Genomic DNA, 26,059 nt, shown 5'->3' on the forward strand with positions numbered 1-26,059 from the left:
CGCGGTAAAACAGAGATTCCACCAACATTCAACCTCTAGCGATTTAACCTTTCCCTCACCCCCGTCCTAACCTTAACCCAGTGTTTCATTCAAAATTTCCCGTTAACCGTGTTTGAGAGGAACGAGACAAGTAGAAACAAAACCAGCGTGGGTTAGGCTAGAGAGATTGGAAACTCATAAGTGAGCCACCGTAGCTGCAATAATTTCTCTGAACTGCACGATGCTAAAGAGTCGCATTTTTTATCATGATTTCAATAGATTTCACACATGGGGCCTTTAAGGAATGGTAAGCTACTGGTTAATGATTAGTCATTAGGAGTATTAACTATAGTTCTGCAGAGCTATTAGGAAATAGATTTTACCAAAATGCTACCATTGTCCAGCCGGCTTATTAGACCCCGTTAATACTTATTAAGGAATAAATGATGAATCACCAACAGGCCAATCACTGATGAGTCATTAGTTCCTGATTTGGTATTAATGAATGACCAAACCGTAAGTAAGCATTCAGGAATCTTCTAATAAATAGGTGTGGGGCTGGGTGTAAAGATTAGGTAATCGTTACTGAATCATTACTGGTGATTAGGTATGTATTCATTTTATGAATTATCAACCATTAAGTAACCATTCAGGAATCATTAGCTAATAAATCTACCGTGGGGTGGTTACGTTGAGGGTGTGGATGACGGCGGACCATGTGTGGTGGAGCAGATCAGGAGGCAGGAATGCAGGCACGGATTAAAAAAAATGGTTTTAATGGCAGAGCGGGGACGACAGAACAAAACAACGCTGACAACAAACAATGATCCGACAAAGACTCAAACAAGACGGGAGGTATAAATACTCAGGGAAACAATCAGGAACACATGGGCGGATTAACACGGGGCAGGGGAGAGACACAGTCAGGGAGGCAGGAGCAGATTGTGACTAGTTAATCATTAGCTAATCATTAGGTAAGCCGATTTGGGGACCATTATTAAAAAGTGTTACCGGTAATGTTTATAGATATATAGAGATGTATAACTTTCTAAAGTCAGAATCATCATTGATTATAAGATTATGATGCAGCAGAGATTTATAAATGATTAGCTAAACATTTAAATGATCAGGAACACATTTTGTTGATTTTTAAAATGGAATTTAAATATTGGTGAAATGTAAAAAAAATTATAAACTCTTCAGGTTATTAATCTTTTACTTTCTTTTAAATACAAGAGGGATTCTACAACTCTTTTATAAACCATCAGTACGTCAAAGAAAGTGAATATGTGAATGTTTGGAACCGTTGCGAGAAATCCCTGATCTGACGTAAATGTAAACTTTCCAGCCGTAGAAGACGTACCATCGGAACATCGGACAGATGAACAGGCCCATTCCATCGTGTGTTTCTATCTGATGATCAGACACCAGAACTGTTCAGTATCTACAACATTATATTAAAAACATTAATAAATGACATTTGTACACCTACAAGTAATCTCTTACACTTTTTACTTCCCCTAATGAACGTATGAACACCTCATTACTTTTAAATGTTTTAAAAAGCCTCTGTTGCTGACGCTGACTATAATTTGTTTGAGCATTACGTCACGAAACCAGGAAGTCACACCAGGAGGATGTTGTATAACCCGGAAGTGATACATAAAACAAAACGTCGAAAATTTATATTTGATTATTTGAATATTTTGTTCAGTTTCAGCTCTACCCTCTTTTATCCAAAACAACACTTAAATAAAAGAAATTATCCAAAAAGGGGTTAAAACTGTGTGAATTTTTTTGGTAAATTTTATTAATATTTAAATTATTTCATGTTCAAAATCAATTGAGAAATGTATTCATGATCATTTAGTCAAACCTGAATAAATCACTGGTGCATCATAATCTTAATCGTGAATGTGACTTTAGAAGATTTTGAATAATCTGAAACCCATTATCAAATGTGCAAATGTTTAGTTAATCATTGTTTGTAAATTTCATCACAGCCTCTAAAAATGAATTATAATTATAACTTAATACCGTGTAAATGATCTGTTAAGGACTTACTAAACATTTATTAATGCATTTGTAAATGTTAGTATAAGCTTTATAAATCATTTGTACATCATTAACTAATATCTTGCAAATGATCTGTTAATGACTTACTGTCGTAATTAAAACGTATTAATTATGACCAATAAGATGTGATATTCCATATAAATATGAAATATCAACCTGGTTGATCTTTGAATGTTTAATCAGAAGACTCTAGGGTTCTTTGCTTATTCAGGGACCATAAACACACTTCGTATTAACTCAGACAGAGTCAGTATATAGTTTATAACATGAATTTAATTATTTTTCCTAAACTAATAACTTATACATGACAAGATAAGAATAATGAGATATGGTGTGGTGGAAGTGAGGCATTGTGATGGAAGCTAGATGTTGTAGCAACCGTTCTTTGTATCTGAGAGAAATTGTGAAATCTGTGTGTAAAATAAATTGTTGTTTGTTATAAACTAGAGAGTTGTTTATTTATAAACCTCATCAGACACCAGTATGCAGGCTTACCATACCCTTGTATGAGTTGCTCCCGGCGGTCAGGAGAGTTGCGGTCAGAGTGGTGAGGTCACGGACGTCAAAACCACAATACTCAGTGATTAGTAGCTTCCTCTGAGCTCAGCTTCCCCAGCCATGACATGCAACCCAGGGTCTGCAGATTGGGTTTGGACTTAAGGTCAAAGGAGTTTGTTTCAAAAGAGGCTTCTTTCCTGATTTGGCCGAATCAGGGTCAGCTGGAAACTGAATTAATCGGGAAGTACTTCTTGTTTTATTAAACTACTTTGTTATAATTTCTGGCCAAGTCTGACAAATCACAATTTGACACGTTTCTGAGTCTTTACCGACATCCCTCAGAAAGCCACGCCCTCTTCATATAGAAAAATGTTTTTAATCTTAATATGTGTCTTATTGTAGTGTGTATGAGTGTAAACAATGATTACTGTATTATCCGGATATAAGTCACACAGCCATAAAATGTATAATGAAGAAGAAAAAAACATATATAAGTCGCACTGGGCTATACAGTGGTGTGAAAAACTTTTTGCCCCTTCCTGATTTCTTATTCTTTTGCATGTTTGTCACACAAAATGTTTCTGATCATCAAACATTTAACCGTTAGTCAAAGATAACACAAGTAAACACAAAATGCAGTTTTGAAATGATGGTTTAGGGAGAGAACAAAATCCAAACCTGCTTTGATTGCCCTGTGTGAAAAAGTAACTGCCCCCCACCCCCATCCCCCACCCTGTTAAAAAATAACCCAACTGTGATGTTTCACACCTGAGTTCAATTTCTGTAGCCACCCCCAAGCCTGATTACTGCCACACCTGTTTCAATCAAGAAATCACTTAAATATGAGCTGCCTGACACAGACAAGTAGACCAAAAGCACCTCAAAAGCTAGACATCATGCCAAGATCCAAAGAAATTCAAGAACAAATGAAAACAAAAGTAACTGAGAGCTATCAGTCTGGTAAAGGTTATAAAGCCATTTGTAAAGCTTTGGGACTCCAGCGAACCACAGTGAGAGCCATTATCCACAAATGGCAACAACATGGAACAGTGGTGAACCTTCCCAGGAGTGGGCGGCCCACCAAAATTACTCCAAGAGCGCAGAGACAACTCATCCGAGAGGTCACAAAAGACCCCAGGACAACTTCTAAAGAACTGCAGGCCTCACTTGCCTCAATTGAGGTCAGTGTTCACGACTCCACCATAAGAGAGAGACTGGGCAAAAATGGCCTGCATGGCAGATTTCCAAGATGCAAACCACTGTTAAGCAACAAGAACATCAGGGCTCGTCTCAGTTTTGCTAAGAAACATCTCAATGATTGCCAAGACTTTTGGGAAAATACCTCGTGGACTGATGAGACAAAAGTAGAACTTTTTGGAAGGCAGATGTCCCGTTACATCTGGCGTATAAGTAACAGCATTTCAGACAAAGAACATCATACCAACAGTAAAATATGGTGGTGGTAGTGTGATGGTCTGGGGTTGTTTTGCTGCTTCAGGAACTGGAAGGCTTGCTGTGATAAATGGAACCATGAATTCTACCGTCTACCAAAACATCCTGAAGGAGAACGTCCGGCCATCTGTTTGTCAACTAAAGCTGAAGCCATCTTGGGTGCTGCAGCAGGACAATGACCCAAAGCACACCAGCAAAGCCACCTCTGAATGGCTGAAGAACAACAAAATGAAGACTTTGGAGTGGCCTAGTCAAAGTGCTGACCTGAATCCTCTTGAGATGCTATGGCATGACCTTAAAAAGGCGGTTCATGCTAGAAAACCCTCAAATAAAGCTGAATTACAACAATTCTGCAAAGATGAGTGGGCCAAAATTCCTCCAGAGCGCTGTAAAAGACTCGTAGCAAGTTATCGCAAACGCTTGATTGCAGTTATTGCTGCTAAGGGAGGCCCAACCAGTTATTAGGTTCAGGGGGCAATTACTTTTTCACACAGGGCAATGTAGGTTTGGATTTTTTCTCTCCCTAAATAATAAAAACCATCATTTCAAAAGTGCATTTTGTGTTTACTTGTGTTGTTTTTGACTAACGGTTAAATGTGTTTGATGATCAGAAACATTTTGTGTGACAAACATGCAAAAGAATAAGAAATCAGGAAGGGGGTAAATAGTTTTTCACACCACTTTAAGTTGCATTTTGGGGGGAAATTTTATTATTTTTCTTACAAAACTGAGACCAAGCATTTCACATTGCAAGACAAGTACCGGTAAACATAACAGAATAAACAACCAGGGCGCAGCAGCGCGCCACGGTCTCCAGCAGAGGATGGCGGTGATTCAAACCCTCCCAGCGGGCAGGGAGAGCTTATTCCTGGGCTGGACGCGGCCCGCACCACCCAGCCACAGGCTGCAGCAGGTGATGGCTGGGCAGAGGAGCTGAAATATGGACCGGAGCCAGACCGCAGCAGCGCGCCACGGTCTCCAGCAAGTGATGGCGGGGCAGAGGAGCTTATTCCTGGTCAAGAGCCGGCCCGCAGCAGCGCGGTATACATAATTTGGTATAAAAGCCGCTCCAGAGTATAAGCTGCAGGACCAGCCAGACGATGAAAAAAAGTGCGACTTATAGTCCGGAAAATACGGTAACTTGTTAAATCATCACACAGTGATTTGTGATATAAATGGATCATTGTAGGAACAATATTCATTTCAAATTCATTGATTTAGGCACAGATTATTCAAACATTTCATTTAAGCGTCTTGTTCATTCATCACACATGATTATTTACTTATAACTGTAAAATCATGAAGTCTTCACTTATTCAGAGTGAAGACTGTTGACATCTGGCTTTCACAGAGAGTGCAGGAACCTTGGGAGATAATGTTTGTCTGGATGTTTGGTCTTCTGCAGGGGCGGCGTTAGGCCCGGCTACTTGGGCTGAAGCCCCGGATCTTTCATGATAAGCCCCGGATCTACATCGCGGAAGTAACATGCAGTACCAAAGTCCAACAGAGAGAGCGCAGCTGGCAGTAGTTTGTAAAGTCCCATTTAGTCTCCGCATTTGACCCATCCCCTGGGGGAGCGGTGAGTTGCAGACACGCCGCGCTCGGGAACTATTTGGTGGTTTAACCCCCCAATCCAACCCCTTAATGCTGGGTCCCATTTTTCTCAAAATCTTTGGTATGACCCGACCAGGAGTCGAACCCCTGATCTCCCGATCTCAGGGCGGACACTCTACCACTAGGTTACTTAATTGATATACAGCCTGCCCGAGCCTCCACCACTGAAGAAGAAGCCCTTCAGCAGCCGGCTTCTTCTGCAGTCTCTGTCTGAAACGCATGAGTGAAGATGGACATAAGGACGTTTTTTTAGACCAAAAGTACAACGACAGAACCCCAGCTCTAATGAGACTGGTGTTGACTCAGGTTTGTGAGTCTTATTTGAAAATATTTGTTGTGCTGCTGGTTTGCCTAAAGTTAGCTTACTATCAGGTAAAGTTGTTGGAGAAAGAGCGGGAATATTTACTATCATCTCACACTAAACACTAACAGGAACAATACTCTGTCCTGAATATGCTTCATATGTAGCTTCAGATTAAAAATTATGTGGTACAAGATATATATATATATGATGTTGACTAGTGCGTGTCACGTGTGTGCGCGCATGTGTGTGTGCGCGCGTGTGCGCGTGCGCGTGTGTGCGCGTGTGTGTTAAGCCCCGGATCTTCTTCAGTCCTAAATCCGCCCCTGGTCTTCTGTATGTAAACACGCCCTGAGCAGAACATTCTGGATTTAGAAGGTCAAAGAGAGAGTGGATTTATTTCTGTACATGAAAGGTTATTATGTTGATCAATATATAGGAGAAAATTGACCCTTTTGGCCGTTACACTTACTAATGATAAGGATAAGGATTCTTCTTCCTGGCACTCACAGAGTACAGACGCTTCTCCTTTTGCTCCCCTATCTTTTTTTTCCCAAGGCTTTGTCCTGTCTGCCCACAGAGCGCTTCTCTGCATTTCTGCTGAAAAACCCTATTTTTTAACCATGGATTTGATAAAATGGTCATTCAACACGATTGATAAGATTTTTTCAACAATGAGAACGGAGCAGGGGGCTCCCACTTGCCCGCAGTGGACACACCCAGCGGGGTATAAGCTGGATTCCTGGAAGGAGTGGAAGGTCGTATGCCTCAGCCAGCTGTCCATTGAGGACGTCGAAGACGTGTGGATATTTGGTCTGATGGTCACTGGATTTCTTCTGATTGGAGTGGGAGGCTTCTGGAAATTTGGGAGGACGGGAGCGATTGGAGGGCGACCCGCACCCACGGAAAGCACCGTCCGTGTGGAGACTTTTCAGACTGGGACGTTACTCGAGGTGAATCGTAAGCTGGACAACGTTCTAGCGGCGTTACCGGTATTAGTGCGCAAAATGGATGTCATCTCGGAGAGGGTCACCGGACGGTATGGACAAGTTAAAAAACCTAAATTGGCTTCACTGAGGGACCGGAATGATCAGTAAAGACTGAAGGCAGAGAGGAAAATTATCTCAACCTGACCCAAACAAATTTTTGTTATCTGAATCTGATGCCAGAGCAGCCTCGAGATGCTAGCAACAAACCCCCACGAAGGAATGCAGACAGATGCTGATGCAGAGAACAACCTCTGAATCCTAGGGTGGGTGTGCGTAACGCACACACTCACACAGACGTCTATCTTTCTATCTTAGTGAGGACCCTCTCTTGACTTCCATTCATTTTTGTGACCATCAGAATCAGAATATGCTTTACGGTCAGGGCCCCAACGTCCCAAAGCATGTAGAACAAACCAGATACAGGCAGACCACGAGAGCACCATTCAAGGTGCTCATTATTATGCCTAACCCATAACCTAACCATAACCCATGCTGATCTGTTCCTAACCCTAACCTGAACTAAAACTTAAATCACACCATACCTCTAAAACCAACTAGGAAGCATTTAAAATGAGTGAGGACTAGGGTTGGGCATCGAGCATCGATTGGAACCGGGAACAACTGTTCGTTTTTCCCAGAATTGTTCAAAGTTTTTTATTTTGATTCCTAGAATGCCGACCGGAAGAGGAATCCGGCGACGATCTATGTGAAAAATAAACATGATCTTCAAATTGTGATCAACGCTTTTCAGAGCTGATCACACCGGCTGTGTGTGCAGCACCGTCCCCCCTCCCCCACCCAGATATAAATAAACGCGTCTGCCGAACTTTTACCCCGTAATGTAAACTTTAACTCCAAAAATGTCCTCATTCTGTTGGTTAAAACCTCACGATGATGCTCAGTAGTTAGTAAATACATAAACACACACACACACACACACACCACTGAAAAAGCCCACTCTAGTCCTAGCAAACACCATACAGCTCACCTGACCAAAGATGAAGTCCATCAAAACCATAGGAGTAGAGATCGTCCCCCACGCCGTTGCCTCCCCAGCCCTCTCCGCCACTGGGGTAGGGGGCATAGCCACTGGTGTTGGCCCAGCCCACTCTCAGGTGAGTGGCCTCTGCTGTGACAAATGGCTGCACCTGGTCCACAATCAGCTCATAGTACCATTTCCTATACTGCGCCGAGCCGTCGCTGACACCCAGGAAGATGTTGGGTCTCATGCTGTTGAACAAAGAGGAAAAGGCACAAAACTAAAAAACTCTGCACACCATCTTACCCTTCTCAAAGAAGTGTAAGTGTGTGTGTGTGTGCGTGCGTGTGTGTGTGTGTGTGTGTGTGTGTGTGTGTGTGTGTGTGTGCGTGCGTGCGTGCGTGCGTGCGTGCGTGTGTGTGTGTGCGTGCGTGTGTGTGTGCGTGCGTGCGTGCGTGTGTGTGTGTGTGTGTGCGTGCGTGCGTGTGTGTGCGTGCGTGCGTGCGTGTGTGTGCGTGTGCGTGTGTGTGTGTGTGTGTGTGTGTGTGCGTGCGTGTGTGTGTGTGTGTGTGTGTGTGCGTGCGTGTGTGTGTGCGTGTGTGTGTGTGTGTGTGTGTATACCTGCTCACGTGGTTGACCAGACGAGTCTGCAGTAGCAGATCCCTTCCTGGCAGTAGGTTATCACAAATTAGGTGCTGGTTCGTGCGCACTGCAACACCGTTACACACACAAAGAGAACACAACACATCGAGGACCTGGACAGAAAACACACACACACACACACGTTACAGTCTGAACACTTTCTGTAGAATATAGCGGTTACCAGACATTCCTCTGCTCCATCACCCACTCTAATCTCATGAGAACTTGACCTCCTAAAATAGCTGAAAGATTGTGATTTCATTTAAAAGGATTTACAGTAAAAAGCAGCTTGGAAGGCTACATGGAGATAAGACACAAATTCCACAGATATGTGTTTCACTTCAAATTGAACTGCTTGTGTGTTTATCATATTAAATATTGTTTATTCCAGATTCACCATTTATGGAAAACAGAAGATCTTTGTAAGGAAATGTTGCAAAAGCTAGAATAAATGAGTTAAATACCTACCAGGCTCTTCCAAACTCACATTAGTGCCTGTAACCCTTCAGACTAGGCTGACAGTTAGCCTTACTCAGAGAATACATTGTCAAGTTTTTCACTTTAATCCTAAAACTAAACATTAAAGAAAATGTATCTTCCTCATTTAATTGGTTCTGAGAGACACTAACGTGTTGTTGTACATGATAACAACCCCCCCACCCTTCCAGAAAGAGCCAAAAGCTACGCCTCCTAACCAAGGGGCCATTTGGTCTGAATTTAATGAAGCCAACACAGAAGTGGGAAAAACTGCAGTTCCGCTCTCATCCACTAGGGGGTGGCACCAGAAGTGAGCAAATCCTCGTTGACTCCCATGTTAAAAATGTCAATTTCACAGCAGAAATAAGCATGTTTACAGCCTGGTTCAGAAATTATTTTAGGTTTATCAGATCTAATTTACATTCATGACATCTCTGAGGGGGTGAATTTATTTTAACTCAACTGTTTAAGTGTAATTTAATGCTTAGTGGATGTACGGCCTTTTTGACTCTGAACTTTGGTTGCGTCCTCTGTGTGTTTGTGTTTGGATGTTAATCATAAAATGATTCCAACAAAGAGGGCAAACTGTGGTTATTGACTACACTAGCAGATCATTCAAGCAGTTTCTGCTTCTTTTTGCTTGTTGAATGGGGGAAATGCTGCTTGCTCAAAGATGGGTTGAATTATAATATGTTGGTGGGGCTGGCTGGCTGACTGGGTACCGAAACTTGTAAACCGTTAGCTAGCAGAGGCTTCGGGGCTTTGAGGTTGCTGCTGCAGAGAAATTTGAAGAGTTTCGGTAACTTGCCTCTCCCCTTTTAACAGCACAGCGGCAGTGCTGCGTTCAGAGGTGTGCAGATCTGCTGCTCCATCTTTGTGGAGGAAGCCCAGCGAGGCGTGCACCCAGCCTGGCCAGGACTGTGTCTGATGAGCCCACTCACTCGTGCTCCCCCTAGTGATGTGACATTCACGAACAAATCAAATCTTTTGAATGGGTTTTCAAAGTGATTGATGAGAGCCGCGTCCCTGTAGAGACCCGTTCATCTTGTCTTCCGGTAACAAACATCCCCGGAAGTCGGTAAAGCGCACCCGCTCAAACCCCACCCACAGCTGTGACGGACGTAGGAGGAATGCTAACTAACCACGTGCACCCCCCCCCCCCCCCCCAAACGCCCCCCACCCACCCCCCCACCCCAGGACCGTCAATGCTGCGTAAGGATAAAGGAAGATCATTCCAGATTATATCTGGTCTTTGGAACTTCTAGAAGGTTCTGGTGGGTGGACCTGAGGGCTCGGGTTGGAACATAAGGCTTTAACAGGTCAGTAATATAGGGAGGAGCTTGACCATGTAGAGCCTGAAAGTTCTAGTCAGGACTCTAAAATGAACTCTAAAGTTAACGGGTAACCAGTGCAGAGACACCAGAATAGGAGTGATGTGTGCTCTTCTGTTTGCTCCAGTTAGGAGCCTCACTGCAGAGTTCTGGACCAACTGAAGGCGGCCAAGGGCTTTTTGTTAAAACATGTGAAGAGTGTGTTACAGTAATCCAGACGGGAGGAGATAAAGGCATGGAGAACCATTTCAAGTTCATGTTTTGACACCAACCTTTGCAGTTTGGAGATATTTCTTAAGTGATAAAAACAGTTTTGGACCAACGTTTTTGAGTGACCTTCAAGAGACATTGATTGGTCAAAAACACCCAAATTCCTTAAGTTTGTCTTGACGACAGAGGATAAATGACAGTTTTAGACTAATCAGGGGAACCATGCTCTCAGGGGCGATGATCGGACATTCGGTCTTTTCAGAGTTTAACTGAAGGAAGTTTTCTTCTAGCCAGCTTGTGATCGCTGATAGACACTCTAGTAATTCAGTTTGTAGAACTCAGAATCCTTAAAGGAGCAGTACAGCTGAATATCATCTGCATATAGGTGATAAGAGACATTGTGAAAAGAATCAATTATCTGTCCCAAGAGGGTGTATGTACAGCAGAAACGGAATCCAAAACAGAGCCCTGGGGTACCCCACAGAACAGATCTGTAGAATCTGACATGATTTGGTTCATACCATACCATACCATACCATACCATACCATACCATACCATACCATGCCATACCATACCATACCACCTTTATTTATATAGCACTTTAAAAACACAGCCATATGGCTGACCAAAGTGCTGAACAGTCGCACAATAATAGAGATAAAAAAACATAAAACAGTACTATAAAATACAGCCAACAATAAGAAAAAGACAAACCGACAAAAAAAAAAAACAATAAAACCAATGAAACTTTACAATGGACGATAAAATAAGAGTAGTAAAAGCCAAACTAACAGCTAACTGTTAAAAGCAAGGGTAAAATGGTGTGTCTTTAGTCTAGAATTATGACTCCATCTTCACACCCAGGTTTGGCACAACGGTTTTTAGATTTTGAGAAATAGATGAAAGATCTGGGGTTTGGAATGAGCTAGATCTGACCAGATCAAACAGGATCAGTTCAGTCTTGGAATCGTTGAGATGCAGAAAATTTGTGGCCAGCAAACATTTCACATCACGTAGGCAGTCTAGAAGAGGCTGGATGGATTGCTGGGGTTTCACCGACATGTAAATCTGACAGTCGTCAGCATATAAGTGATATTGAACATAGTGTTTTTTTAGGATTAAGCTGAGGGGAAGGAGGTAAAGACAAAACAACAAAGGCCCAAGAATAGATCCCTGCGGGACCCCACACGGGAATGGAGCAGAGTGAGATGAGATGCTGGTCAACACCCAGAGGTGGAAAGTAACGAATTATATTTACTCACGTTACTGTAATTGAGTAGCTTTTTTGTAAATTTATACTTTTTAAGTCGTTTTTAAAATCTGTACTTTTACTTTTACTTGAGTAAGTTCTTAAAAAAGAATTGTAATTCGCTACATTTTAAATCATATTCGTTACTGAGTAAAAATAAATTGTAGGCTTAATAAATTAAAAATTGTACGTGTAGCAGCGTCGGAACAGAAAGAGACACCTGCATGAGCACCACGTCTAAACCGGGGAGGGGGGGTCTACACGCTTTATGATGAGGACAAACAGCCATTTTTACCGCAGTTTTGCTCAAAAACAAAAGTTCTGTGATCCACTCGCTGTTTACCTCCTCTCTCCCTCCTCTCCTGTGGGTTGGAACCCGCACCTTCGCGCACCGGTGTGACGTCATCAGAATTCTGCTCGGTTCGGCAACCAGACTCGGTTCCGTGTTTGAAATGTGTTTCCATACCGCTCCGCACGGAAGCGGCAAAATTACGTTTAGCGCTCCTAAGAAGCGGATTATCAGCGCTCTGCTCATAAAACAGAAGACCTGCAGGCCTCTGTGACTTAATCCTGATACTGTTCAGGTGTAAACATTGTGCTCCATCCCTGTGTTTGAACTCAGAAAATGCTCCTTGATGCCACAGATATGTGATGATTGAGCTTGTTTCTTTATTTTACTCCAGAATAAGAGATTCAATTATTACTAAAGCAGTTCAGTGTAGTTAAATTAGTCATTCACATGATTCTAACATGCTGCTGCTGCTGTGTGTGTGTGTGTGTGTGTGTGTGTGTGTGTGTGTGTGTGTGTGTGTGTGTGTAGGACTGCATAAGACAGCATGGCTTCATCAAATCCATGCATCCTATATCTTGGCTGAAGTAATGGCTCAGGAAAATAACTTGTATTTAATAAACAATGATGTCTCTGCAGTGTTTATGATAATGTTTCATCTTATATTGGACCTATCTTTGGTCTGGGAGGTGTAACTTATCATGATGCAAGCCTTTTAAAACATGTTAAAGTGTTACAAGAGGAGATAAATGCATGAATTTAAGGTTCATGTTTGGAGACCAACCTTCACAGTTTGGAGGCTCACGCTGGTGAGGAGACACCGTTAGTTCTAGTAACACCTGGGCTCCCACGGCCTGTTCTGACAGGATGGATGTTACGGGACCCTTAAGGATTCCAGTTGGATGATTGGAGGATTATTTAGGAGGATTGGAATGAACAAACTGATTTCAGTGGTGAAGGGTTAAAGGTATTGGCTCGGCATTAAAATTGTAGAAATGCAAAATAACTACACTTTATTATCTATATAAACATGTACTGGGTTCGGTTTTTTATTTTATTAAGGACTTTTGTCATAAATGATTACAGAAAATCCAAATCCTCTCCTCCAGACAGTGAAGAACTGTGTTTCGCATACGTCACTCCAGCACGTAAAACAAGCTAGCTGCTGATGCTAGTATTGTGAATCACTGTTATTTGTTTACTTTCATGCTCCTAATTGTTACGTAAAATTGCGTTTACAGCTGCAGCAAAAGGTCTGAGCCATGTGTCCGTGTCCTACACGCATTTTTAAATAACAGGTCTGATCTAAAATAATAACCTACGTCTATAAATCCATCTAGAACCGCACCGCTACTTCTGGACTCCAGACGAGTCCCGTTAGCATGACTGCAGCAAAACTAACCGTGTTCGCTCCGGTAAGGAAAGAACAAGTCCTTTGGGAAAGCTACGACACACACACACACACACACGCACGCACTCTCTCACACACACATACACACACACGCACGCACACACTCACACACACACACACACACACACACACACACACACACACACACACTTACACACACACAGAGATATAATCTAAAAGATGATCTCTATATTTCAACATTAGAACCTCCACGACATCCTGGATTAGTACAAACAACGAGTTGAGCTAAGGAGTTACTCCAGCATCAGGAAGATTTATTCTGGTAAATTGTAGGTTCATTATTTTCCAGAGTTATATCAATAAATACACACAGCAGTAAAACTGTAGATTACTGAACTATATTGGGACACATGATGGAGCTAAGAACTCGTCAGCTTAGAGCTCCCAGTGGAGCACAGAAATGAAATATTTAAGAAAAGTAAACAATCTGTACCGATTTTGGTTCTGAAGATGAACAGAATCCTCCTCTATGTCCAAATCAGGTCGCAGGTCTTCTGAGTCAAACGGTCTAAAACATGTCTGCACCTCTGGTAGTGATATCCAGCTGGCGGGGTCGGAGTTTGGTTGAACTTCTCCAGTAATCTAACATCCGTTCTCGTCGCCGTATCCCAGAGAAAAAACAAATCTGATGGACTAGTAGAGGCTTCAGAAGCTACATCTGACTGATGACACAATGTTCTCTGCTATAACGCTAACGCAGAAACAGCGGAGTCAGGCGTTGTTTACTACAGCTGTTTCAGCAGAGCTCCATGTGAAACGTCACCAGCTGCCCAGGGCTTAGACTGGAAGTTAGTTTCTGTTTTTCCCTCGCCGGTCACAAACATCAGATTTTCTTACAATTCCAGCCGTCAAAATCCAAAAACCTTTTTCATCTGAGATTTTAATACACATTTACACACGCTGTTCAAACAAATTTTGCCTCTGGCCGATATCTTTAAATGAGTGAGTGAACCCACTACCAAAGATTAACTCTGCTAACTTTAAAAATCAGCTGCTCTAAATAAGCATTCAGGGAAAAGTCATGGGCTTGTGACCATAACCTAATTTATGTTACTAGTTTGCAGTGTAACTGCCTTTGTACTTCAATATGCATATTTGTTCATTTAATAAAAAAAAATGGCCACTTTGACATTTATACCCCATTGTCTTTTTTTTAACTATTCAGAAGAGCCCATCCTTGCACAGTCAAAAAAGTAACTAAGTAACTTTTACTCTGACTACATTTGAAATAAGCTACTTTTTACTTTTACTTGAGTACATTTTGAGGCAGGTAATTTTACTTGTAATTGAGTAAAATTTCATGAAAGTAATTATACTTGTACTTAAGTACAACATTTTAGTACTCTTTCCACCTCTGTCAACACCACCCGTTGGGACCTGTTAGACAAATAAGACCTAAACCAAGTTAGGGTTAGACCACGTATTACAGCAACCTCCTCTAAGCGTAATAAAAGGATGTCGTGGTCGATGGTGTCAAAGGCGGCAGACAGATTGAGAAATAATAACACAGCAGGAGCCAGAATCAGTAGCCATAAAAATGTCACTGAAGACACGGAGGAGAGGACTCAGTGCTATGCAGGGGTCGTAAACCTGACTGAAAGACATCCATTATGTTATGATCGGCTAGATGAGTTGCAGACACTGTAACTTCTGTTAGCTCATGACTCACAACTCGCAGTACAAATCACTCACTCCTCCACCTTCAGCTCATAGGAATCACCCAGTGGAAGCTTGCGGTACTACACCCCTCCCTTCCGGTTCTCAGCTGCTGAAATTCAGTTTCATGTTTTTTGAAGGAATTCAAATCCTTTTCCTGTTCAATAATTAGAAATTATTGTGCAAAAAATATATTGTCTAGTGTCTCCAAATAATAGTTTTGAAAGTTTTTATGCTCCTTTGGTTCCATGACTTCCATCTTTGCCTTTAATATAACTTTTTTTTAAATACACGTCCTCTCAATTCTTTGTATAATTTGTCTGTTTTTGTTTTCCTAATAAGCAGACTAAAGAAAAAATATATCAACTCTGTTCCACCACTATTTAAAAATAAATAAAATTCAGTGTATAAAATGGATTTTTTTAATCACTCATGTGAGTGGTAGGATTTACATGGGAAGAGGAGCTAATTAAGTTTGAGTGATAATGTAAAATTTATTTTGCACTCTGGGCAACTGACTCAAAGCTTTATTTATTTGCTTAAACAAGCAGGATGTTCAACTGAAACTGATTAGAAACAAAGTGCTGCTGCATTCAGCAGTAAATCAAGCCCAAACAAAGAATGATTATGATTTTTGTCCATGTCGTGCCACTTTTGTGCTAAGATATCAAATATGGGCAAGTCATCATCAAGTCAACAGATGCAAGTTGATTCAAGTTGCAAGTCATTGACGTTCAAGTCGGAGTCAAGTTTAAAGTCTTTATAGCTTTTATCAAGTCAAGTCAGAAGTCATTAAAATAAGTACTTGAGTCTAACTCGAGTCCAAGTCGTGACTTGAGTCCACATCTCTGCTTTCTATCACCCGTAGACCTAGAGAAGCTTATTCATGCTTTCATCACCAGCAGAGTGGATTACTGTAATGGCCTTTTCACCGGTCTCCCTGATAAAACAACAGCACTTACACACCATGCTGGGAAATTGGTGTAATATTACCGCAACGATGTGTCTTATAAACGTGCTGTGGCGTTGCGTGAATTTTGCATTCCTTCCACCTCTTTGGTGGTAATATTAAGGTAATGGTCTGTCTTATAAATGGCTTTTGTGCCACACAGCAACAGAGGGAGGTGTCATGATGAAGTGGGGAGTTAATGCTGAGCTCCGGCTGGCAAAGATATTGAAAATGAAAGTAAACACAGGCAATAAGTTTAGCTTTTTGAACAAAATCAGTTGGAATAACATGCCGAACTGCAAAACCAACAAGTCCAAGATGTGGAGGAGAAATGCCTAGCATTGGCAAACAGCAACAACAAGCTAACTGCTAAAATCATTGATCTTGAAAGTCGCAGTCACAGAAATAACATCAGGTTCATTCGCCTCCTGGAATCAACAGAAGGACCCAAGCCCACAAACTCCCTTGTCGATTTCTTGACAAATTCTTCTGGCCAGGATCCTCTAAGCTTCCATGTTCCACCTATGTCCATAAGTGATATGAGGAGGTGGGAGGTGATATGAGGAGGTGGGAAGTGATATGAGGAGGTGGGAGGTGATATGGGGAGGTGGGAAGTGATATGAGGAGGTGGGAGGTGATATGGGGAGGTGGGAGGTGATATGAGGAAGTGGGAGGTGATATGGGGAGGTGGGAGGTGATATGGGGAGGTGGGAGGTGATATAGGGAGGTGGAAGGTGATATGAGGAAGTGGGAGGTGATATGGGGAGGTGGGAGGTGATATGGGGAGGTGGGAGGTGATATGAGGAAGTGGGAGGTGATATGGGGAGATGGAAGGTGATATGGGGAGGTGGGAGGTGATATGAGGAAGTGGGAGTTGATATGGGGAGGTGGGAGGTGATATGAGGAAGTGGGAGGTGAAATGGGGAGGTGGGAGGTGATATGAGGAAGTGGGAGGTGATATGGGGAGGTGGGAGGTGATATGAGGAAGTGGGAGGTGAAATGGGGAGGTGGGAGGTGATATGAGGAAGTGGGAGGTGAAATGGGGAGGTGGGAGGTGATATGAGGAAGTGGGAGGTGAGAGGTGATATGGGGAGGTGGGAGGTGATATGGGGAGGTGGTATGAGGAAGTGGGAGGTGATATGGGGAGGTGGGAGGTGATATGGGGAGGTGGGAGGTGATATGAGGAGGTGGGAGGTGATATGGGGAGGTGGGAGGTGAGATGAGGAAATGGGAGGTGATATGGGGAGGTGAGATGTGATATGGGGAGGGAGGTGATATGGGGAGGTGATATGGGGTGGTGGGAGGTGATATGAGGAGGTGGGAGGTGAGAGGTGATATGAGGAGGTGGGAGGTGATATAGGGAGGTGGAAGGTGATATGGGGAGGTTGGGAGGTGATATGGGGAGGTGGGAGGTGATATGAGGAGGTGAGAGGTGATATGTGGTGGTGGGAGGTGATATGAGGAGGTGAGAAGTGAGACGTGATATGGGGAGGTGGGAGGTGATATGACGAGGTGAGAGGTTATATGAGGAGGTGAGAGGTGATATGAGGAGGCGGGAGGTTATATGGGGAGGTGGGAGGTGAGAGGTGATATGGGGAGGTGGGAGGTGATATGGGGAGGTGGGATGTGATATGGGGAGGTGATATGGGGTGGTGGGAGGTGCTATGAGGAGGTGGGAGGTGATATAGGGAGGTGGGAGGCGATATGAGGAGGTGGGAGGTGATATAGGGAGGTGGGAGGTGATATGGGGAGGTGGAAGGTGATATGGGGAGGTTGGGAGGTGATATGGGGAGGTGGGAGGTGATATGAGGAGGTGAGAGGTGATATGGGGTGGTGGGAGGTGATATGAGGAAGTGAGACGTGATATGGGGAGGTGGGAGGTGATATGAGGAGGTGATCTAAAACTGTAGATTACTGAACTATATTGGGACACATGATGGAGCTAAGAACTCGTCAGCTTAGAGCTCCCAGTGGAGCACAGAAATGAAATATTTAAGAAAAGTAAACAATCTGTACCGATTTTGGTTCTGAAGATGAACAGAATCCTCCTCTATGTCCAAATCAGGTCGCAGGTCTTCTGAGTCAAACGGTCTAAAACATGTCTGCACCTCTGGTAGTGATATCCAGCTGGCGGGGTCGGAGTTTGGTTGAACTTCTCCAGTAATCTAACATCCGTTCTCGTCGCCGTATCCCAGAGAAAAAACAAATCTGATGGACTAGTAGAGGCTTCAGAAGCTACATCTGACTGATGACACAATGTTCTCTGCTATAACGCTAACGCAGAAACAGCGGAGTCAGGCGTTGTTTACTACAGCTGTTTCAGCAGAGCTCCATGTGAAACGTCACCAGCTGCCCAGGGCTTAGACTGGAAGTTAGTTTCTGTTTTTCCCTCGCCGGTCACAAACATCAGATTTTCTTACAATTCCAGCCGTCAAAATCCAAAAACCTTTTTCATCTGAGATTTTAATACACATTTACACACGCTGTTCAAACAAATTTTCCCTCTGGCCGATATCTTTAAATGAGTGAGTGAACCCACTACCAAAGATTAACTCTGCTAACTTTAAAAATCAGCTGCTCTAAATAAGCATTCAGGGAAAAGTCATGGGCTTGTGACCATAACCTAATTTATGTTACTAGTTTGCAGTGTAACTGCCTTTGTACTTCAATATGCATATTTGTTCATTTAATTAAAAAAAATGGCCACTTTGACATTTATACCCCATTGTCTTTTTTTAACTATTCAGAAGAGCCCATCCTTGCACAGTCAAAAAAGTAACTAAGTAACTTTTACTCTGACTACATTTGAAATAAGCTACTTTTTACTTTTACTTGAGTATATTTTGAGGCAGGTAATTTTACTTGTAATTGAGTAAAATTTCATGAAAGTAATTATACTTGTACTTAAGTACAACATTTTAGTACTCTTTCCACCTCTGTCAACACCACCCGTTGGGACCTGTTAGACAAATAAGACCTAAACCAAGTTAGGGTTGGACCACGTATTACAGCAACCTCCTCTAAGCGTAATAAAAGGATGTCGTGGTCGATGGTGTCAAAGGCGGCAGACAGATTGAGAAATAATAACACAGCAGGAGCCAGAATCAGTAGCCATAAAAATGTCACTGAAGACACAGAGGAGAGGACTCAGTGCTATGCAGGGGTCGTAAACCTGACTGAAAGACATCCATTATGTTATGATCGGCTAGATGAGTTGCAGACACTGTAACTTCTGTTAGCTCATGACTCACAACTCGCAGTACAAATCACTCACTCCTCCACCTTCAGCTCATAGGAATCACCCAGTGGAAGCTTGCGGTACTACACCCCTCCCTTCCGGTTCTCAGCTGCTGAAATTCAGTTTCATGTTTTTTGAAGGAATTCAAATCCTTTTCCTGTTCAATAATTAGAAATTATTGTGCAAAAATATATTGTCTAGTGTCTCCAAATAATAGTTTTGAAAGTTTTTATGCTCCTTTGGTTCCATGACTTCCATCTTTGCCTTTAATATAACTTTTTTTTAAATACACATCCTCTCAATTCTTTGTATAATTTGTCTGTTTTTGTTTTCCTAATAAGCAGACTAAAGAAAAAACATATCAACTCTGTTCCACCACTATTTAAAAATAAATAAAATTCAGTGTATAAAATGGATTTTTTTAATCACTCATGTGAGTGGTAGGATTTACATGGGAAAAGGAGCTAATTAAGTTTGAGTGATAATGTAGAATTTATTTTGCACTCTGGGCAACTGACTCAAAGCTTTATTTATTTGCTTAAACAAGCAGGATGTTCAACTGAAACTGATTAGAAACAAAGTGCTGCTGCATTCAGCAGTAAATCAAGCCCAAACGAAGAATGATTATGATTTTTGTCCATGTCGTGCCACTTTTGTGCTAAGATATCAAATATGGGCAAGTCATCATCAAGTCAACAGATGCAAGTTGATTCAAGTTGCAAGTCATTGACGTTCAAGTCGGAGTCAAGTTTAAAGTCTTTATAGCTTTTATCAAGTCAAGTCAGAAGTCATTAAAATAAGTACTTGAGTTTAACTCGAGTCCAAGTCGTGACTTGAGTCCACATCTCTGCTTTCTATCACCCGTAGACCTAGAGAAGCTTATTCATGCTTTCATCACCAGCAGAGTGGATTACTGTAATGGCCTTTTCACCGGTCTCCCTAATAAAACAACAGCACTTACACACCATGCTGGGAAATTGGTGTAATATTACCGCAACGATGTGTCTTATAAACGTGCTGTGGCGTTGCGTGAATTTTGCATTCCTTCCACCTCTTTGGTGGTAATATTAAGGTAATGGTCTGTCTTATAAATGGCTTTTGTGCCACACAGCAACAGAGGGAGGTGTCATGATGAAGTGGGGAGTTAATGCTGAGCTCCGGCTGGCAAAGATATTGAAAATGAAAGTAAACACAGGCAATAAGTTTAGCTTTTTGAACAAAATCAGTTGGAATAACATGCCGAACTGCAAAACCAACAAGTCCAAGATGTGGAGGAGAAATGCCTAGCATTGGCAAACAGCAACAACAAGCTAACTGCTAAAATCATTGATCTTGAAAGTCGCAGTCACAGAAATAACATCAGGTTCATTTGCCTCCTGGAATCAACAGAAGGACCCAAGCCCACAAACTCCCTTGTCGATTTCTTGACAAATTCTTCTGGCCAGGATCCTCTAAGCTTCCCTGTTCCACCTATGTCCATAAGTGATATGAGGAGATGGGAGGTGATATGAGGAGGTGGGAAGTGATATGAGGAGGTGGGAGGTGATATGAGGAGGTGGGAAGTGATATGAGGAGGTGGGAGGTGATATGGGGAGGTGGGAGGTGATATGAGGAAGTGGGAGGTGATATGGGGAGGTGAGATGTGATATGGGGAGGGAGGTGATATGGGGAGGTGATATGGGGTGGTGGGAGGTGATATGAGGAGGTGGGAGGTGAGAGGTGATATGAGGAGGTGGGAGGTGATATAGGGAGGTGGAAGGTGATATGGGGAGGTTGGGAGGTGATATGGGGAGGTGGGAGGTGATATGAGGAGGTGAGAGGTGATATGTGGTGGTGGGAGGTGATATGAGGAGGTGAGAAGTGAGACGTGATATGGGGAGGTGGGAGGTGATATGAGGAGGTGAGAGGTGATATGAGGAGGTGAGAGGTGATATGAGGAGGCGGGAGGTTATATGGGGAGGTGGGAGGTGAGAGGTGATATGGGGAGGTGGGAGGTGATATGGGGAGGTGGGATGTGATATGGGGAGGGAGGTGATATGGGGAGGTGATATGGGGTGGTGGGAGGTGCTATGAGGAGGTGGGAGGTGATATAGGGAGGTGGGAGGCGATATGAGGAGGTGGGAGGTGATATAGGGAGGTGGGAGGTGATATGGGGAGGTGGAAGGTGATATGGGGAGGTTGGGAGGTGAAATGGGGAGGTGGGAGGTGATATGAGGAGGTGAGAGGTGATATGGGGAGGTGGGAGGTGATATGAGGAGGTGAGCGGTGATATGAGGAGGTGATATGGGGAGGTGGGAGGTGATATGAGGAGGTGAGAGGTGATATGAGGAGGTGAGAGGTGATATGGGGAGGTTGGGAGGTGATATGGGGAGGTGGGAGGTGATATGGGGTGGTGGGAGGTGATATGGGGAGGTGATAGGTGATATGGGGTGGTGGGAGGTGATATGGGGTGGTGGGACGTAATATGGGGAGGTGGGAAGTGATATGAGGAAGTGAGAGGTGATATGGGGAGGTGGGAGGTGATATGGGGAGGTGGGAGGTGATATAGGGAGGTGGAAGGTGATATGAGGAAGTGGGAGGTGATATGGGGAGGTGGGAGGTGATATGGGGAGGTGGGAGGTGATATGAGGAAGTGGGAGGTGATATGGGGAGGTGAGAGGTGATATGGGGAGATGGGAGGTGATATGGGGAGGTGGAAGGTGATATGGGGAGGTGGGAGGTGATATGAGGAAGTGGGAGTTGATATGGGGAAGTGGGAGGTGATATGAGGAAGTGGGAGGTGATATGGGGAGGTGGGAGGTGATATGAGGAAGTGGGAGGTGAAATGGGGAGGTGGGAGGTGATATGAGGAAGTGGGAGGTGAGAGGTGATATGGGGAGGTGGGAGGTGATATGGGGAGGTGGTATGAGGAAGTGGGAGGTGATATGGGGAGGTGGGAGGTGATATGAGGAAGTGGGAGGTGAGAGGTGATATGGGGAGGTGGGAGGTGATATGGGGAGGTGGTATGAGGAAGTGGGAGGTGATATGGGGAGGTGGGAGGTGATATGGGGAGGTGGGAGGTGATATGAGGAAATGGGAGGTGATATGGGGAGGTGAGATGTGATATGGGGAGGGAGGTGATATGGGGAGGTGATATGGGGTGGTGGGAGGTGATATGAGGAGGTGGGAGGTGAGAGGTGATATGAGGAGGTGGGAGGTGATATAGGGAGGTGGAAGGTGATATGGGGAGGTTGGGAGGTGATATGGGGAGGTGGGAGGTGATATGAAGAGGTGAGAGGTGATATGTGGTGGTGGGAGGTGATATGAGGAGGTGAGAAGTGAGACGTGATATGGGGAGGTGGGAGGTGATATGACGAGGTGAGAGGTTATATGAGGAGGTGAGAGGTGATATGAGGAGGCGGGAGGTTATATGGGGAGGTGGGAGGTGAGAGGTGATATGGGGAGGTGGGAGGTGATATGGGGAGGTGGGATGTGATATGGGGAGGGAGGTGATATGGGGAGGTGATATGGGGTGGTGGGAGGTGCTATGAGGAGGTGGGAGGTGATATAGGGAGGTGGGAGGCGATATGAGGAGGTGGGAGGTGATATGGGGAGGTGGGAGGTGATATGAGGAAGTGGGAGGTGATATGGGGAGGTGAGATGTGATATGGGGAGGGAGGTGATATGGGGAGGTGATATGGGGTGGTGGGAGGTGATATGAGGAGGTGGGAGGTGAGAGGTGATATGAGGAGGTGGGAGGTGATATAGGGAGGTGGAAGGTGATATGGGGAGGTTGGGAGGTGATATGGGGAGGTGGGAGGTGATATGAGGAGGTGAGAGGTGATATGTGGTGGTGGGAGGTGATATGAGGAGGTGAGAAGTGAGACGTGATATGGGGAGGTGGGAGGTGATATGAGGAGGTGAGAGGTGATATGAGGAGGTGAGAGGTGATATGAGGAGGCGGGAGGTTATATGGGGAGGTGGGAGGTGAGAGGTGATATGGGGAGGTGGGAGGTGATATGGGGAGGTGGGATGTGATATGGGGAGGGAGGTGATATGGGGAGGTGATATGGGGTGGTGGGAGGTGCTATGAGGAGGTGGGAGGTGATATAGGGAGGTGGGAGGCGATATGAGGAGGTGGGAGGTGATATAGGGAGGTGGGAGGTGATATGGGGAGGTGGAAGGTGATATGGGGAGGTTGGGAGGTGAAATGGGGAGGTGGGAGGTGATATGAGGAGGTGAGAGGTGATATGGGGAGGTGGGAGGTGATACGAGGAGGTGAGCGGTGATATGAGGAGGTGAGAGGTGATATGGGGAGGTTGGGAGGTGATATGGGGAGGTGGGAGGTTATATGGGGTGGTGGGAGGTGATATGGGGAGGTGATAGGTGATATGGGGTGGTGGGAGGTGATATGGGGTGGTGGGACGTAATATGGGGAGGTGGGAAGTGATATGAGGAAGTGAGAGGTGATATGGGGAGGTGGGAGGTGATATGGGGAGGTGGGAGGTGATATAGGGAGGTGGAAGGTGATATGAGGAAGTGGGAGGTGATATGGGGAGGTGGGAGGTGATATGGGGAGGTGGGAGGTGATATGAGGAAGTGGGAGGTGATATGGGGAGGTGAGAGGTGATATGGGGAGATGGGAGGTGATATGGGGAGGTGGAAGGTGATATGGGGAGGTGGGAGGTGATATGAGGAAGTGGGAGTTGATATGGGGAAGTGGGAGGTGATATGAGGAAGTGGGAGGTGATATGGGGAGGTGGGAGGTGATATGAGGAAGTGGGAGGTGAAATGGGGAGGTGGGAGGTGATATGAGGAAGTGGGAGGTGAGAGGTGATATGGGGAGGTGGGAGGTGATATGGGGAGGTGGTATGAGGAAGTGGGAGGTGATATGGGGAGGTGGGAGGTTATATGGGGAGGTGGGAGGTGATATGAGGAGGTGGGAGGTGATATGGGGAGGTGGGAGGTGATATGAGGAAATGGGAGGTGATATGGGGAGGTGAGATGTGATATGGGGAGGGAGGTGATATGGGGAGGTGATATGGGGTGGTGGGAGGTGATATGAGGAGGTGGGAGGTGAGAGGTGATATGAGGAGGTGGGAGGTGATATAGGGAGGTGGAAGGTGATATGGGGAGGTTGGGAGGTGATATGGGGAGGTGGGAGGTGATATGAAGAGGTGAGAGGTGATATGTGGTGGTGGGAGGTGATATGAGGAGGTGAGAAGTGAGACGTGATATGGGGAGGTGGGAGGTGATATGACGAGGTGAGAGGTTATATGAGGAGGTGAGAGGTGATATGAGGAGGCGGGAGGTTATATGGGGAGGTGGGAGGTGAGAGGTGATATGGGGAGGTGGGAGGTGATATGGGGAGGTGGGATGTGATATGGGGAGGGAGGTGATATGGGGAGGTGATATGGGGTGGTGGGAGGTGCTATGAGGAGGTGGGAGGTGATATAGGGAGGTGGGAGGCGATATGAGGAGGTGGGAGGTGATATAGGGAGGTGGGAGGTGATATGGGGAGGTGGAAGGTGATATGGGGAGGTTGGGAGGTGATATGGGGAGGTGGGAGGTGATATGAGGAGGTGAGAGGTGATATGGGGTGGTGGGAGGTGATATGAGGAAGTGAGACGTGATATGGGGAGGTGGGAGGTGATATGAGGAGGTGAGCGGTGATATGAGGAGGTGATATGGTGAGGTGGGAGGTGATATGAGGAGGTGAGAGGTGATATGAGGAGGTGAGAGGTGATATGGGGAGGTTGGGAGGTGATATGGGGAGGTGGGAGGTGATACGGGGAGGTGGGAGGTGATATGGGGAGGTGGGAGGTGATATGAGGAGGTGGGAGGTGATATGGGGAGGTGGGAGGTGATATGAGGAAATGGGAGGTGATATGGGGAGGTGAGATGTGATATGGGGAGGGAGGTGATATGGGGAGGTGATATGGGGTGGTGGGAGGTGATATGAGGAGGTGCGAGGTGGGAGGTGATATGAGGAGGTGGGAGGTGATATGGGGAGGTGGGAGGTGATATGGGGAGGTGAGATGTGATATGGGGAGGGAGGTGATATGGGGAGGTGATATGGGGTGGTGGGAGGTGATATGAGGAGGTGGGAGGTGAGAGGTGATATGAGGAGGTGGGAGGTGATATAGGGAGGTGGAAGGTGATATGGGGAGGTTGGGAGGTGATATGGGGAGGTGGGAGGTGATATGAGGAGGTGAGAGGTGATATGTGGTGGTGGGAGGTGATATGAGGAGGTGAGAGGTTATATGAGGAGGTGAGAGGTGATATGAGGAGGCGGGAGGTTATATGGGGACGTGGGAGGTGAGAGGTGATATGGGGAGGTGGGAGGTGATATGGGGAGGTGGGATGTGATATGGGGAGGGAGGTGATATGGGGAGGTGATATGGGGTGGTGGGAGGTGATATGACGAGGTGAGAGGTTATATGAGGAGGTGAGAGGTGATATGAGGAGGCGGGAGGTTATATGGGGACGTGGGAGGTGAGAGGTGATATGGGGAGGTGGGAGGTGATATGGGGAGGTGGGATGTGATATGGGGAGGGAGGTGATATGGGGAGGTGATATGGGGTGGTGGGAGGTGCTATGAGGAGGTGGGAGGTGATATAGGGAGGTGGGAGGCAATATGAGGAGGTGGGAGGTGATACAGGGAGGTGGGAGGTGATATGGGGAGGTGGAAGGTGATATGGGGAGGTTGGGAGGTGAT

The 26,059-nt window shown here is 44.9% G+C and overlaps 1 protein-coding gene across 3 annotated transcripts in view; it reads right to left on the minus strand.

The window, feature by feature from the left end:
• Nucleotides 1-26,059, minus strand: part of ryr2a (ryanodine receptor 2a (cardiac)) — a 710,821-nt gene that overhangs the window by 585,793 nt on the left and 98,969 nt on the right. For all 3 annotated transcript variants that reach the window (XM_070545357.1, XM_070545356.1, XM_070545355.1), the window contains exons 17-18: nucleotides 8,510-8,643; nucleotides 7,898-8,139 (exon numbers count right to left, since the gene is read on the minus strand). In XM_070545357.1, the coding sequence (XP_070401458.1) occupies nucleotides 7,898-8,139; nucleotides 8,510-8,643 (376 nt within the window). The remainder of the gene's footprint in view (nucleotides 1-7,897; nucleotides 8,140-8,509; nucleotides 8,644-26,059) is intronic.

Source organism: Nothobranchius furzeri, chromosome 16 (assembly GCF_043380555.1).
Source record: "Nothobranchius furzeri strain GRZ-AD chromosome 16, NfurGRZ-RIMD1, whole genome shotgun sequence".
Taxonomy (NCBI): Eukaryota; Metazoa; Chordata; class Actinopteri; order Cyprinodontiformes; family Nothobranchiidae; genus Nothobranchius; species Nothobranchius furzeri.